Below are 16562 nucleotides of genomic sequence, written 5' to 3' on the forward strand. Positions count from 1 at the left end.
GAGTACACTTTAGAAGCTTTTAATAGGTTTTGTGAAGAGGCTGGAATTGAACATCAATTGACAGCACCATACACTCCTCAACAGAATAAGGTTAGTGAAAGGAGGAATAAATTCATAATGGAGATGACGAGATGCATGCTTGATGAGAAGGATCTTCTAAAATGTTTTTAGGGAGAAGCAGCAAACACTGCTGTGTACTTGCAATATCGAATTTCAACAAAAGCTGTGAAGGACCTGACACCATTTGAAGCTTGGTATGGTTACAAATCTTCTTTAAAGTTCCTTAAAGTATTTGGGTGTCTTTGCTTCACTTACATTCCACAGGTCAAGTGTGATAAGCTTGACAAAAAGGCAGAAGCTGGCATATTTGTTGGGTATAACACTATATCCAAAGTTTATAGAGTTTTTCAACCGCACACTAGTCGGGTTATTGTGAGTTGAGATGTTCATTTTGCTGAAAATGAGAAGTGGAATTGGGAAGAACTGACAAAGGTGAATCAAATTTCTAATGCACCAAACAATTTAACCTTTGGTAGCATGTTAGAAGAATTTGAAGATGAACGACAAGAAGAGTCTGAAGATGAACGACAAGAAGAGTCTGAAGATGAACAACAAGATGATTTGGTTGATGATGCACCTGTGAGAGGTACAAGGTTACTGTCTGATATTTATCAAAGGTGTAATGTAGCTATTTGTGATCCTACAGGGTTCCATGATGCAAAAAACAACCAACATTGGATGGCTGCAATGTAGGAGGAGCTTTCGGTGATCGAGAAAAACAAAACATGAAAGTTGGTTGATCGACCTCTAAACCGAAAGATAATTGGAGTAAGATGGGTATTCAGAACAAAGCTAAATCCTGATGGTTCAGTTAACAAATACAAAACAAGACTTGTTGTGAAGGGATATGCGCAAGTTTTTGGAGTTGACTATTCAAAAACATTTGCACCTGTTGCTAGGCTTGATACAGTAAGATTGTTGCTTGCTATTGCTGCTCAAAAGAGTTGGAAAGTATTCCAGTTAGATGTTAAATCTGCGTTCTTAAATGAAGTCTTGCAAGAAGAAATTTTTGTCGAGCAACCTGAAGGTTTTGTGAGCAGAGGCAATGAAGATAAAGTCTACTTGCTAAGAATGACTTTATACGGTCTTAAACAAGCTCTGCGAGCATGGTACAGTAAAATTGATAATCATTTGGTTGGTCTTGGCTTTTAGAAAAGTCAATCTGAACTCACACTGTATGTCAAGCATGAAGGTACAAATACTTTAGTCATTTCTCTTTATGTAGATGACTTAATAATTACAGGAAGCAATCCTAAACAAATTAAATAGTTCAAACTGGAAATGAAAAAGATCTTCGAAATGACAGACCTTGGTATGATGTCATATTTCCTTGGCATTGAGATTAAGCAAACCCAAGATGAAGTGTTCATTTGTCAAAGAAAGTATGCAAAGGAGATACTTAAAAAATTTCAGATGGAGGATTGCAAAGCAATAAATACTCCTATGAATCAAAAGGAGAAGTTGGCCAAAGATGATGGTTCTGCCAAAGTTATTGAAGCTGAGTTCCGAAGCTTGGTAGGGTGCCTGATGTACTTAACAACAACCAGACCTAATATCGTAAATGCTGTAAGTATTCTCTCCAGATTTATGCATTGTCCCAATGAGACTCACATGAAAGCTGCAAAGAGAGTTATCGGATACTTCAAAGGGACCTGGAATTATGGAGTGAAGTTCTTAAAGCACAAGGAAATGAAGCTAATTGGTTTCTCTGACAGTGATTGGGGTGGCTCAATCGATGACATGAAGAGTACATCTGGTTACTGTTTTTGCCTCGGATCAGGCATGTTCTCTTGGTGCTCAAGAAAGCAAGAAACTGTAACTCAATCCACTGTTGAGGCAGAATTGATAGCTGCAACAGCCGCAGTTAATCAAGCTCTCTGGTTAAGGAAAATTCTCGTGGATCTAAACTTGGAGCAAAAACACAGCACTGAGATACTAGTTGATAACGAAGCTGCTATTGCAATCTCCAATAATCCAGTTTTTCATGGAAAAACTAAGCATTTCAACATCAAATTATTTTTTGTTCAAGAAGTTCAAAAGAGTGGTCATGTGACTCTTTGCTATTGCAAATCTAAAGATCAAATTGCAGATGTCCTTACCAAACCTCTGCCACTTAGTAAGTTTGAAAATTTCAAAAAAAAACTTGGAGTTTGCAACATCTAAACCAGGAGGAGTGTTAAAGATTAGTGTTTGTTTAGATTGCTGTATTTAGTTAAATCTTCTGATAGTTAGGAGTCGATTTGTTTTTATTTGATTTACTCTTGATTTGATTAGATTTTGTTTTGATTTAATTTGTTTACCGGTTTGTTACCAGATTTCCTGATTTCTAGGTAGATTTTCTAGATATCTCTTTGTATTCTCTATATATATAGAGCATATCTTGCTCTTCAAAATTTGATCAATCTTCTCATCAATCATTCAATAAATCCCTCTTTCATTAACAGACTACTACTTACAGGAATGACTTTTAAACAAGGATTTCGAAGAGCCAATGATAAAAGGCAAGTGAAAACCATATAACACTCCCGTGTACAAAACGACATTTAATAACGAAAACCCAAAACACGAACCCCTCTCCTCCCCGATAACTAAAACGATCAAGTTACGAACCCTGTACAAGGAAGGGAGAATGGAAAAGGAAACAGGATCCTTAAAAAATGAAAAATCAACATTATTAGATGGACACAATAAAAGTAACAAAGCAAAAGTAGAATAACCTTATACTTTGCCGTGATAGAATAATATTGTTGCTACAATGTGTCTACTCTCCAATATTTGGTTGCTGCTTCAATCTGAAAGAATTCAATATCAGTGTCTAGAAACAATTTGTTAAACTTTAGCCTTTTCTTTTTAATAATAATAATAAAAAAAAAAAAACCATCATTTCATAGAGAATAGAGTTTTTTTGAAAAAAAAAAAATGAAAGAAACACGAGCATCCAAAAAAGGAACACATCTCTTGGATCCCATTCCAACCCTCTAAACATATTTGTTTAGATTGCTGATTAAATCTCTTAAGAGTTAATTTAGTTTTTGGTAGATTTTCTAAATATCTTTTTGTATTGTTGGTATATATAGAGCATTCTTGATCTTCATAATATAATCTTTTCTTCAACCATTCAATCCTTCATTCTTTCACTAACAATTGGTATCAGAGTTATCTTCTTAATGAATTTGTGAGATCAAAATGGGTGGAGAATCCAATTTTTCAGCTGTTGCACCACTAGTCCTCGATGGAGACAATTATCAAATGTGGACAGTTCATAAGGAGACTTATTTGGAGGCTTGGATCTTTGGGGAGCAATAGAAGAGGATTACGAGGTCCCTCCACTTCCAGCAAATCCTATTGTAGTACAAATCAAATTACAGAAGAAAACGAAGACAAGGAAACCAAAGGCGAAAGCTTGCCTATTTGCCGCTATATCTCAAATGATCTTCATGCGAATAATGTCCCTCAAAATAGCAAATGAAATATGGGATTATCTCAACGCTGAATATGAAGGAGATGAGAGGATTCGTGGAATGAAGGTCCAGAATTTAATTAGGGATTTCGAGTTGCAGAAGATGAAGGAGTCAGAATCGGTGAAAGAGTACTCTGACAGACTTCTCAGCATAGCTACAAGGTGAGATTGCTTGGTTCTGTATTAAATGATTTCAGGATCGTTGAAAAGCTGCTAATCACTGTTCCAAAGAAGTTTGAAGCCACCATTACTCCTCTAGAGAACACCAAAGACTTGTCAAAGATTTCTCTTACAGAGCTCTAAATGCTTTACAAACACAAGAGCAAAGGAGGCCTATGAGGCAAGAAGGGGTGATTGAAGGTGCCTTACCTGTTGAGCATCAAGACAATAGCAGATATAAAAACAAGACAATCGACGAATGGAAATTCATCTGCTAATTATCAGAAGACAAAAGGAGGAGGTTTCAAAAAATCCTATCCACTTTGCCGCCATTGTGAGAAGAAAGGTCATCCACCATACAAGTGTTGGAGAAAACCTGATGCCAAATGCTCCAAATGCAATCAACTTGGACATGAAGCTGTGATTTGCAAAGTCAAAGGACAGGTGAAAGAAGGAGATGCACAGGTCGTTGATCAAGAAGAAGAAGATCAATGGTTTGTGGTCACTTGTTTCTCAGGCAAAGAATCAAGCGAGAGCTAGTTGATTGACAGTGGGTGCACAAACCATATGACATATGACAATGAGTTTTTTGAGGAATTAAGAGATACTAAAATCAAGAGTGAGGATTGGCAATGGTGAACACTTGGAAGTCAAAGGAAAAGGTACAATAGCTATAACAAGTTATGAAGGTACAAAATTTATTCCAAATGTTTTATTTGTACCTAAATTTGATCAAAATCTCTTAAGTGTTGGTCAGTTACTTGATAAAGGCTATAAAGTGTTGTTTGAGTATAAGAAGTGCTTGATCAAAAATGCTAGTGGTAAAGACTTGTTCAATGTCAAAATGAAAGGAAAAAACTTTGCTCTAAATCCGATGGAGAAAGAGCAGATGGCCTTTATATCTAGAGCTAGTGCCACCGAGATTTGGCACAAAAGACTTGGACACTTACATCATCGAGGTTTGCTTCAGATGCAGTCAAAGAAGCTGGTAGAAGGACTCATTAACATTGATAATGACATGCCTCCTTGCCGTGCTTGTAATTTTGGGAAGCAACATAGGTAACCCTTTCATAAATAGGCATGGAGAGCCTCGAAAAAACTGCAGCTGGTTCATATGGGTCTTTGTAGTCCTCAGTGAACACCATCATTAAATAGTAATATTTATTACACTGTTTTTATTGATGATCTAACAAGAATGTGTTGGATCTTCTTGCTAAAGTAAAAGTCAGAAGTGAATGGTGTATTTCGAAAATTCAAAGCCAGAATTGAGAATGAAAGTGCATACTTGATTCAGACTATAAGATCAGATAATGGCAAAGAGTACACTTTAGAAACTTTTAATAGGTTTTGTGAAGAGGCTGGAATTGAACATCAATTGACAGCACCATACACTCCTCAACAGAATGAGGTTAGTGAAAGGAGGAATAGATTCATAATGGAGATGACGAGATGCATACTTCATGAGAAGGATCTTCCAAAACGTTTTTGGGGAAAAACAGCAAACACGGTTGTGTGCTTGCAAAATCAAATTTCAACAAATGCTGTGAAGGACCTGACACCATTTGAAGCTTGGTATGGTTGGTTACAAACCTTCTTTAAAGTTCCTTAAAGTATTTGGGTGTCTTTGTTTCACTTACATTCCACAGGTCAAGCGTGATAACCTTGACAAAAGGGCAGAAGCTGACATCTTTGTTGGGTATAGCACTATATCCAAAGCTTACAGAATTTTTCAACCACACTAGTTGTGTTATTGTGAGCCGAGATGTTCATTTTGCTGGAAATGAGCAATGGAATTGGGAAGAACTAACGAAGGTGAATCAGATTTTTAATACACCAAACAATTTAATCTTTGGTAGCATATTAGAAGAGTTTGAAGATGAACAATTAGAAGAGTCTGAAGATGAACGATTAGAAGAGTCTGAAGATGAACGATTAAAAGAGTCTGAAGATGAACGACAAGATGATTTGGTTGATGATGCACCCGTTCGGGGAGGAGCTTTCGATGATCGAGAAAGACAAAACATGAGAGTTGGTTGATCGACCTCTAAACAGAAAGATAATTGGAGTAAGATGGATGTTTATGAAAAAGCTTGGAGATCATAGCATCTAAACAAGGAGGAATGTTAAAGATCACATATTTGTTTAGACTGTTGCAAGTTAGTATCTGATTAAATCTCCTTATAGTTAGAAGTTGATTTAGTTTTTTATTTGTTTACTGTTTTGTTACCAGATTTTCGGCAGGTTTTTAGGTAGATTTTTTAAATATCTTTTTGTATTATTTGTATATATATATATAGATAGAGCATTCTTGCTCTTCATAATATAATCTTCTCATCAACCATTCAATCACTCATTCCTTCACTAAGAGTAACAACCCAAGTCAGTCCTTTTTGAGCTTCCCTTCAAGATTTTTAAAACCCGTCTGCTAGGTGATAAGATAAAGAACCACTACAAGGGGAGTAAGATTCGGATTACCTTGTTGATCGAATATCTCAAGACAAAAACATTGTTTGAGATTCGAATCACTCCACAAGCAAGATCGATCATGTCTAGCTTGAATGATTCTTGTTGATCAAATATCTCAAACATTTGTCTGAGATTCGAATCACTCCACAAGCAAGATTGATCATGTCGAGCTTGAATGATTCTACATGTAACCTAAATTGTAACCTAAACTACATAGAATTGCAAATAAACTTAGTTATTGGCTAAAGAAAGCACAAATGCTTCTTTTACTATATATTTTCCAAGTCTCTTACAAATACAACCTACATGGTTTTATATAGCCTTAAAATGAAACTACTAAAGACATTCCAAGAGTTGTAACATTCATACTTAAGAGTCATAATTAACCATTATACAATTATAACCTAAAGTAAATGAAAAGTCCTAAAAACTCTAAAATGTAACCCACCCAAAATTTATAACAATCAAACTTCATTCTTCTTCGATGTGACATGAATTGAAACATCTTTTGATAATTTTGACAACCTTTTCTTCACATCTTCATTGAAGTATATTGTATGACTGATGTTTTTTGGTTCATATCACTAGGGATAGGTTTCCACGCCCTTGTAAAGAATGTTTCGTTCCTCTCTCCAACTCCTTTTGATAATTTTGACAACCTTTTCTTCACATCTTCATTGAAGTATATTGTATGATTGATGTTTATTGATTCATATCACTAGGGATAGGTTTCCACGCCCTTATAAAGAATGTTTCGTTCCTCTCTCCAACTGATGTGGAATCTTACAATCCACCCCCCTTTGGGGGCTAACATCCTCGCTGGCACTCATTCCCATCTCCAATCGATGTATGATCTCACAATCCACCCTCACCCTCTTTCAAAGCACAACATCCTTGTTGGCACACCGCCCGGTGTCTGGCTCTGGTACCATCTGTAACGGCCCAATCCTATTTGGACTTTCCCTTTCGGGATCTCCTCAAGGTTTTTGGTTTTTAAAATGTGTGTGCTAGGGAGAAGTTTTCATACCTTTATAAAAAATACTTCGTTCCTCTCTCCAACCGATGTGGGATCTCACACTATTATTCCTTTCACCCCACAAACCCCATAATAAAGCACACCCCGTACCACAAGAAACAGCTCTTATACCTAAGAGACGGACAGATGAGGATCTCCTCGATCATCTAGGTACATCTCCGACTGACAAACTGTATTACCAAACGCCTCCATAAAGAAAAACATACATTAATGCCCTTTTTTTTTTTTAATAATTTTTCTGTGAAGAGCACAAAAGAACAATAACCATAAATAATTTTATATGAATAAAAAAAGGTATAGCATTATCATAATCAGATAATGAAAAACTAAAGAAAGAGGAAGCTATGTGAAATTGTAAATATTCAAAAGAGATATGCACTGTGAAAATGTTCTCATATACCTTTTTTGTAGTAGCAGAATATAGATATGCTCGAGCCATTTCGTTCGAACTTTCATATATTGATTTTTCGAAGTCGACATTCAATAACCTGTCTGCCTCATCATCAAGGACCTGCTCAACATGCAAAACAGGCTACTCAAAACAAGATTATTAACAAAGTTATGGTGTACAAGAATGCAGATTACTAACAAAGTTATGTTTCTTACTTAAGGAGTTCAAATTAAATACATCACAATTCACACCAAAAATGCAAATGGAAACTATGAGAAGAGATACTTAAAGAAGAAAAATCATATCACCCAAAGCTTCGAAGGCAAGAAAAACTTGGTCCGTTTCCCAAATGATCTCTGTCGTTACTTAAACATCTAGGACGCTCACCAATAATCTCCACACGAGCAAATTCCATTACTGAAATGGTGAAAACGGTTGCAATCTCTAATAATAATGTCACGTGACACTATTTTCGAGATGAGTTTAATCGCAACATGGCAATCCCCACAAACACGAAGGTTCTTCGTAATTCTAATCGGTGTACCATGCTTCGTGTTTAAAATAGCAAAGACAATCGCCAACTTTTCACTATGAATAGCTAGATGACATTCTTTATCCTCAACCTCGACGTCGTGGAGAGCCGACTCAGTTTGAGGAATGTAGCCTAACTCCTTCATCTTCCCAACTAATAAATCCAACTCTTCATATATACTCTTTGCCTGTGGATGATATTGATCACCGGCAAGAAATGTATGAACTTGACCCTTAAGCTCGACATTACTAATGCCCGGCACTTTCTTAATTCCTATTTTCTTCATTGCATATCGAACATTCATTACATCTTTCCACATACCAGCCTTTGCATAAATGTTCGATAACAAGACATAGTAGCCCGATTGCTTAGGGGCCAATTGAAAAAGACAATCAGCAGCTATGAGTCCAATATCCATCTTCGAATGCACTCGACAAGCACTCAAAAGTGCACCCCAAACTCTTTCATTTGGCTCCATTGGCATCTGCTTGATGAAACTATATGCCTCTTCCACTTCACCAGCTCGTCCGAATAGATCAACCATGCATGCGAAGTGTTCTATCCTAGGAACTATCCTATATTGTTCAGTCATGATATGGAAGTAACGGCTCCCCTGCTCCAACAATCCTGCATGGCTACAAGCAGAGAGTACAGAAACAAAAGAAATGGAATCCGGGTTTAGACCTGAGTCTAGCATTTTCGCAAAGAGTGCCACGGCATCATAGCCTTGACCGCTTTTTCCATATGCAGACATCATTGATGTCCATGACACGACATCTCGCAACTTCATCTTATCAAATACATCCCTAGCTTCTTCTAAACAGCCGCACTTAGCATACATGTCAAGCAATGCATTCTCCAGTAACAAATTCGGCAGAAGATTGTCCTTCTCGATATATTTATGAAGACGCCTTCCTAGAAATAGAGCTGAAAGGTCCCCACAAGCAGGAAGAAGGCTCGCAATTGTAACTGCATCGGGCTTCATCCCACGTTCCTCCATTTGTAAAAATAAGCTAACGGCTTCATTTGGCATAGAATTATTCACATATATTGCTATCATCACGTTCCATGAAACCAAACTCTTCCTAGCCATCTTCTCAAACATGTTATGGACATACCGAACATTTTCCGGTGATGATTCAGCTTTCACGACAGGCAAAAGGCTAGCCATTGTACCAGCATCATGATTCAGCTTCAGAGAATCCATTTCCTTACAAATTTCCAAAGCATCATCAAATTGCCCACTTTGTGCATACCCAGCAACCATTGAATTCCAAGAAACCACATCTCTATTTGGCATTTGATCAAGGACTTTTCGAGCCTCCCTTAAACAACCACATTTACCATACATGGCTACCAAAGCATTACCAATAAACAAATTCGAGTCAAGACCAACTTTCACTATTGCATCATGAACTTGTAACCCAACCCTCAAATTATCCAATCCAGAACATGCCTTCAAAACACAAGGGAATGTGTAATGATCAGGATTAAAAGCACAACTTGACATGACTTGATAAATGGAAAGAGCTTCAACATACAAGTTGTTGTTCACATAACTTCTTATCATGACATTAAAAAACACAACATTCTTTTCAAGAGTTCTATCGAATATGTATCGGGCAACTCTTGTTACCCCATTAGCAGAGTAAGCTCTCATAAGCTTAATAGCAAGAGTTGGATCAATCCGAAGATGTTCATTAACAATAATCTTGGAGTGGAGTTTATTCAATGTTTTGAGGTCAGGATACTGGTCCAATATTATCTCACACACTTCTTTGGAAAAAAGTTCAACTTTAGAACTATTAAAACGTTTATGGGCCGCAGAACCTCCAAACCTTGTGAAAGTTAAGATTTGTCGAGAACAAAAAATTATGGCCTTCATGGACAATATGTACGAACATAAAAGCACCTGAAAGACGGAGTTAGGACGCGCAAATTAATATCTCAATTTGATCATGCTACTTCCTCATCTTAAGCTAAACTACATTCACAATAATTAAAGAGTTCAAAGATATTGTTTCCTTTTAACAAAGAAAATAATAATAATCTAAGAGTGTATTTGTTAAGAAAATATGACATCAACGTTTTTTTCTTCATGATAAGAGTAATAATCATGGCATCAAGGTTATTCGTGTTGTATACAACTATACGTATATTAATAAATTCATGAACCCCTCTTTATCCACGTGTTCTAACCATGAAACTATAACCTACCAAGTTAAATAGGACCGTGACATTCCACCACAAAGACGAGTGGGATTTAAAGGAGGGGTGCTCTAACCACGTGTTCTCAAAACGATGCAACATGAACCCCATTTCTAAAGTCACTCTCAAACCCATCATCTACCTAACCTCACCAAAACTCTCGATCCAATCCTTCGAGAGCAAGAACCTGCCAATCCTAATACAGATCCTAAGTGAACTTCTCATTTAGAATAAGAGGGTCAAATAGGTTCCCTCTCTATAAAGCCATTAAAGAGCCTCATTGATCTAGTTATCCTACTTGGATAGGCCTTCTCTGCTGGGACAGAGTGACATTGAAATCACCAACAACACACCAAATCGAGCCACAAAAATCATAAAGATAACCCAACTCATTCTAAAAATCCTTCCTGTTTCTAATCCTTTGGGGATCATAAACACTTCCCCGGATCTCCGATTCCACCCACTGTTTGTCCCAAATACAACCAATGAACCAATCTCTACCAAAATATCAATATTCAAACTCTCTTAGGTTAGAACCACCTTAACAAGAGTCCTCTTAAGAACCAGAGGCTACTGGAATTTCCTTAGCTTGAGCAGGTTGAATGCCTATCAAAGCTAGAGCTGCAATTTTCTCTTATCCAAATGAAGACAATCAAACTTCTTTGTATATATAACATGTCAGATTGTTTAAACCTAGAAGGTAACAAACGAGAAATTCAGTTCAGATAAACTAGATCAGACAAAATAACTGAAAGAAATCATTTCCTTCAGAAAATATAAACAATCTTTGATTGAGATCAACAAATCATAATCTACAATAAACAATGGCCAAAAGTTAAGGATGTCGAATTTAGGGTGAAAGAAATAGCACATGAACCAAGAGAAGAAAATAACATCAATCCGCGTTATGTTTCAACCTAGAAAGCACGAGGAAGGAGGGAGAAGCGACTGCAAACCTGTTGGCGGTGGCGGATAGCTGGTGCCGGCTGAATGGGGAGTCGCTCACTGAGCTGCAAAACCGAGTAGGATGGCGTAGTCGGTTTGGTTACGAACAAATTTGGCTCAATCGTCTTCCCCTAGCCTTAAACGAACAAGGAATCACATTCTTTTGGGCAATAAACATCTCGAGAGTACACAAAAAGAATCTAGCAGCAAGTAGAACATTGAAGGAGTTCGAAACGTTAAGCGGCTGGAGGACTGCACTAATTTGTGAGGGCTCGCTAATTAAGAACATGGGCTTATAAATAAGGAATACAGGAGCCTTATAAATAGGTTCACCTTTTACGCTTATCCATAGAACATTTTGGTTACGAAAGGACATAAAACTTTGTAGGGCCATGAGCTTTGGCGGTGAAAAAATGGTGCTCTAACTCCCGCCGGTTGTCTCTCTAATCCTCACCGCCATAGAATAGCTGCGAAGACGAAGCCGAAACCATGCTGCGTCTTCAATGCCTTTCTTCTTCATTGCTTCTGCCATTAATCCCCGAACTCTCGCCGGAAACCTCTTCGAACCGCCGACTATGTCGCCTCAACTCCTTTCGCCCACTCCTCACTTTCACTACTGCACCAAAATTTTCTCCAAAGTGCCAATACTCCTGGAACACGCAGCAGCATCAGGCGGCCTTCGAATCGGGCTCTCCGACGGGTTCATTTCCCTCACAAACTCGCGCCGGAGGTACTTCTCTATCCCTTTCCTTTCAAGTTTTTTCGGGAAGAACTTCGTGTATCCTGTAGTATTGATGCTATTTGGAAATTTTGGTTTATGTTGGAAGGAAAATGTAGTGTATAGCTCCGTTTGTGACTGATTTTGTTTAACCGTGTGTGGACTGAATTATTATGACCTTGTTTTCTTTTTGTTTATCTCCTATTCCTCAAATTTTACTGGATTACTTAGAAATGATTCAATTTCAAGGAGCTCTGCAAATCCAGGGGCCTTTTTCTTGAAGTTCTTTGTTTATTCCTTGTTAGTTGTTTTGATTTCTCGGGTTCTGAAGTAGGTTTGGCTTGTTTGTAGCTGCTGCAGCATTGCCACCAAGGTTTTTTGTTGGTCATTCAATATACAAAGGGAAGGCTGCTCTTACAGTTGAGCCTAGGCCACCAGAGTTCACACCTCTAGATGTATGTTTGACTTGAATTCTGAGCTTTAAATCATGATAGGCTGTTTTCCTTGTTAGTTTTTTTCTTCATGGTTATTAATCTTTTAAAATTTGTCAGTCAGGGGCGTTCAAAATATCCAGGGAAGGATTTGTATTGCTTCAGTTTGCCCCTGCAGCTGGTGTTCGTCAATATGATTGGAGCAGAAAACAGGTTCTAAAAAACAAGCTGATATTTAACTTAGCTGAAGTGAAATTCTAGGTTAATGCTGATTACTATTCCACTGGTTTCATGTTGGGAATCTGTAGTATGATTTCCATGATGGAGTGGATGATATTGAAAATACCAAGACATGTTTGGGGAGCTGCGTTCATCATTCCTTTTTCTAAATTATTTTTAAGAACATTATCAACTGAAATCACTAAATCAGACAGTGAAGAACTTTTTGTGAAAACAATTCCCTTGTCTTTATTGTTTATAATAATTTTCTGATAGGTTATCAATTAGATTATAGTTTGTTTTGTATGTAGGTATTCTCATTATCAGTGACAGAATTGGGAAGTCTAGTTGCCCTGGGCCCACGTGAATCTTGTGAACTCTTTCACGATCCCTATAAGGGAAAAAGGTACCATCTAAACTTGTACTTTTAGAAACTATGACTCTCCATAATGGTATGATATTGTCCACTTTGTGCATAAGTTCTCTTGGTTTTGCTTTTGTAATCCCTTAGTTAGTCGACGTGGGACTCCTCTCCCAACAATCCTCAACAATCCTCCCCTTGAACAAAGTACACTATAGAGCCTCCCCTGAGGCTTATGGAACCCTCGAATAGTCTCTCCTTAATCGAGACTCGATTGCTTCTCTAAAGCCCTCGAACAAAGTATATCCTTTGTTCGACACTTGAGTCACTTTTGTCTACACCTTCGAGGCTCACAACTTCTTTGTTCGACATTTGAGGATTCTATTGACATGGCTCTTATACCATGTTAGAAACCATGACTCTCCAAAATGGTATGATATTGTCCACTTTGAGCATAAGTTCTCATGACTTTGTTTTTGGTTTTCCTGAAAGGCCTCGTACCAACAAAAATAGTATTCCTTACTTATAAACTCATAATCAACCCCTTAATGAGCCGATGTGAGACTCCTCTTCCAACCATCCTCAACATATACCATTTGTTGTGTCGTATTCATGTTTAGGTATTGTGCATCTTTGGTTTCCTCAAATATTTTTGCTCTTCTTAGATCTCAAAATTGCTTGATTGTAACATTGAAAACAATGTCGATCTTTTTAGTAGCACAAAACCACCTCGTTCTTGAGTGTACATGCTGACCATTTTCTTTTTAATAGCCAAATATTTAGGTCGTACGTTGTTTGTAAACAAAACTCTGCAGGTTTGAAAACATAGTATGTTATGATAACAAGAGACAAAATATTTGTTCTACAGTGATGAAGGGAAGGTCAGAAAGATACTGAAAGTGGAGCCTCTTCCGGATGGTTCTGGCCGTTTTTTCAATCTCAGTAAGCCTTTGTGTTGAAACCTTCATGATCCATTGAGGTTGAATGTAAACTGCAATGATGTTAGAGAAAGTCTTTATTTTACCCCTTAACTTTTCTGTTCTATTTTGTTGCACAAGGCGTTCAGAACAATCTAACCAACGTGGATGAGAGCATTTATATTCCCATCACCAAAGCAGAGTATACTGTACTTGTTGAGGCTTTTAAGGTAAAGTTCTTTCCAGTTTACATGCTTATCTTTTCTTCTCATGCTTGCTTGATTCAATTAGGACGCATGTTTGAGATCATAGAGTGATAAACTGCCGTATATGATTTGGGTCACTTCGAAACTGCAAAATTTCAGGAAAATAACTACTAAACAACTGTAATTGAATTGGTTGGTTGGTTTAAAAAACACATATTTGTCTGTTTCAGTTTCATTAAGTTTAAAATTGACAATGAGTCGGATTCAGTTTTAGTCACTTTGTGTTTGTCTAATGGCTCAAGCCTATCGCTAGCCGATGTCGATTGTGAGTTCTCACGTCGGTTGATGATCACTTACTCTTACAAATTTTATTCATTATTTGTGTAGTTTATCTTGCCGCACCTTATGGGTTGGCATGCAATTGCAAACAGCATGACGAGAACAGAAGATAACAGGCGAGCAAATGAAGCGAATCCCAGATATGGCCGTGACTTTGAATGGAGCAGATAGTCTCTAGCTGGACTATTGTTGTTCTTGTAATCTTTCCCATTGCTATTCACAATTATTTTTTTTGGCTAGTTTTAAAACTATTATTTTGGGAGTTTACCTTAGTTTTTGCATTCAAAAGTTAATTTATCAATTTTTATAAGAATGCCATAAAAAAATATATTTTTTATTTTAATTTTAGGCTAAATTTTATATAAAAAAAAAAATACTTCTACCAAATAAAATCATTCTTACTACCTTTTTTATTTTTTGTAATAAAGTATTTTCTATTCTTTTATTACCTTATTTATAATTAACTCTTATTAATTATTTTATATTATTAAAATAATTTTAATGAAATTTTAATTAAAGGTTCGTAACAATGGTTTTCATAATTAGGTTTAGGACAAATGTTAAGTAACAATGGTTTTCATAATTAGGTTTAGGATAAGTATATTGAATCTCATAATTATAATTAGGGAAGTATCCTTAGTATAATTGAAATAATTATAATTAGGATAGTATCCTAATTAGTATAATTGAATCTCATAAGTATAATTAAATTGAAATAATTATAATTAGGATAGTATCCTAATTAGTATAATTGAATCTCATAAGTATAATTAAATCTCATAATTATATCAGAATCTCATAAGTATAATTAAATCTCACAATTATAATTAGTATAATTAAATCTCACCATTATAATTAGGGAGTATAGTCTCATCATTATACGGAATTTCATATTATTAGGTCATAATTATACGGAATCTCATCATTATTAGGTCATAATTATACGGGAATCTCATCATTATAATTAGGCAATATAGTTCATAATTATAATTAGGTTATAATATGTGGGAATCTCATCATTATAATTAGGCAGTATAGTTAATAATTATAATTAGGTTATAATTAGGCAGTTTACAGTGGGTTTGTTTATAGTATCCTAATTACTAAAGTTAATTGATTGTTTGTAATATCCTAATTACTATAATATTACTATAATTGAAAGGTAAATTAGGTTAATTGAAGGTATTAGATAGTTTATGGTGGGTTTGTAATATCCTGGTATATTATGTGATCTCATAATTAGGATACTATGTGTGGATGTAAGAATTAGGGTATGTAATATCCTAATTATAATTGAATATCCTAATTATTGAAGGTAGGGTAACTTAACTAATTTCTATAATTGAAGGTAGTATATACTATGTCTCATAATTAGGGTAATATCCTAATTAGTATAATGGGAGGTAGTATACTATCGATAATATACTAACGAATTAGTATAAAGGTAATATACTGAAGATCCTAATTAGTATAAAGGGTAATATACTAATTAGTATAATTGAAGGTAGTATACTGTAGTTTCATAATTAGGGTAATATCCTAATTAGTATAATTGAGTCTCGTAATTATAATTAGATCTATCCCTAATTAGGTGACCGACAAAAAAAAGGTGAATAGGCTAGAGATGGGTCGCAGGTCGTACAGATGTCTCAGGCCGGACCGGGCTTTGGTTGCTGGGCCGACTGATTTGATTTTGGGTGCCCACATTAGTGGTAAGTTATAGGGCGGATCTAACGTGTATGAAGACTTTCTATTAACATTTTTTTAGTCTCTCTAATAGGTTTCATACGAGTCTCTTACTAATCGCGAGCCGGAAGCTTATTTTTAGTGATATCTGCTACCCATTATGCAACTCGAAGAATTTGATATAAGATGATGGTTGAAGATAAAGATCTTTAAATCTATATTATACCACCGATAATAAATGAATTTAATAGAAGATTCTTAAATCTCAATTATCAAATAACCAAAAAAAATTAAAAGAAATTCATTTGATTCAAATCTATGGCAATATTTATGATTAATTATCTATTCTAATTATTTATAAATAATTTTTTTGGGTATGATTAGTGTCGACCTAATTACCTAAAATTTTATTATAAAATAAATTATAA

At 36.0% G+C, this 16562-nt stretch overlaps 2 protein-coding genes across 5 annotated transcripts; one reads left to right on the forward strand and one right to left on the reverse strand.

Moving 5' to 3' along the window:
- Positions 1-2552: 2552 nt before the first annotated feature.
- Positions 2553-11554, reverse strand: LOC111493940 (putative pentatricopeptide repeat-containing protein At3g49142). 4 transcript variants are annotated; one of them, XM_023143873.1, is made up of 5 exons: positions 11269-11554; positions 7881-10016; positions 7582-7692; positions 2778-2852; positions 2553-2671 (listed from the first exon to the last, which is right to left on the reverse strand). In XM_023143873.1, the coding sequence occupies exon 2, from the start codon at positions 9987-9989 to the stop codon at positions 7956-7958; it is 2034 nt and encodes a 677-aa protein (XP_022999641.1). In that variant the 5' UTR covers positions 9990-10016; positions 11269-11554; the 3' UTR covers positions 2553-2671; positions 2778-2852; positions 7582-7692; positions 7881-7955. The 4 variants fall into 4 exon arrangements, 3 of the variants coding, with proteins under 3 accessions (XP_022999641.1, XP_022999642.1, XP_022999640.1); XM_023143874.1 differs by having other exon boundaries at positions 2553-2852; positions 7881-9560; positions 9943-10016; positions 11269-11549; XM_023143872.1 differs by having other exon boundaries at positions 2553-2852.
- A 45-nt stretch (positions 11555-11599) lies between these two features.
- Positions 11600-14735, forward strand: LOC111494004 (single-stranded DNA-binding protein WHY1, chloroplastic-like). Its single transcript, XM_023143979.1, has 7 exons — positions 11600-11987; positions 12327-12430; positions 12527-12619; positions 12937-13031; positions 13855-13928; positions 14045-14133; positions 14497-14735. Exons 1-7 carry the CDS (start codon positions 11747-11749, stop codon positions 14617-14619), a joined length of 819 nt encoding a protein of 272 aa, XP_022999747.1. The 5' UTR covers positions 11600-11746; the 3' UTR covers positions 14620-14735.
- The last annotated feature ends 1827 nt before the right edge of the window (positions 14736-16562 follow it).

This window comes from Cucurbita maxima, unplaced genomic scaffold (assembly GCF_002738345.1).
Source record: "Cucurbita maxima cultivar Rimu unplaced genomic scaffold, Cmax_1.0 Cma_Scf00019, whole genome shotgun sequence".
NCBI lineage: Eukaryota > Viridiplantae > Streptophyta > Magnoliopsida > Cucurbitales > Cucurbitaceae > Cucurbita > Cucurbita maxima.

Bases quoted from the DNA above. Each gene is read 5' to 3' on its own strand.
- LOC111493940 (XM_023143873.1), bottom strand. From the start codon at position 9,989: ATGAAGGCCATAATTTTTTGTTCTCGACAAATCTTAACTTTCACAAGG.
- LOC111494004 (XM_023143979.1), top strand. From the start codon at position 11,747: ATGCTGCGTCTTCAATGCCTTTCTTCTTCATTGCTTCTGCCATTAATC. The intron at 12,431-12,526 runs GTATGTTTGACT...AAAATTTGTCAG, and splicing joins CAGAGTTCACACCTCTAGAT to TCAGGGGCGTTCAAAATATC. The intron at 12,620-12,936 runs GTTCTAAAAAAC...TTTTGTATGTAG, and splicing joins ATGATTGGAGCAGAAAACAG to GTATTCTCATTATCAGTGAC.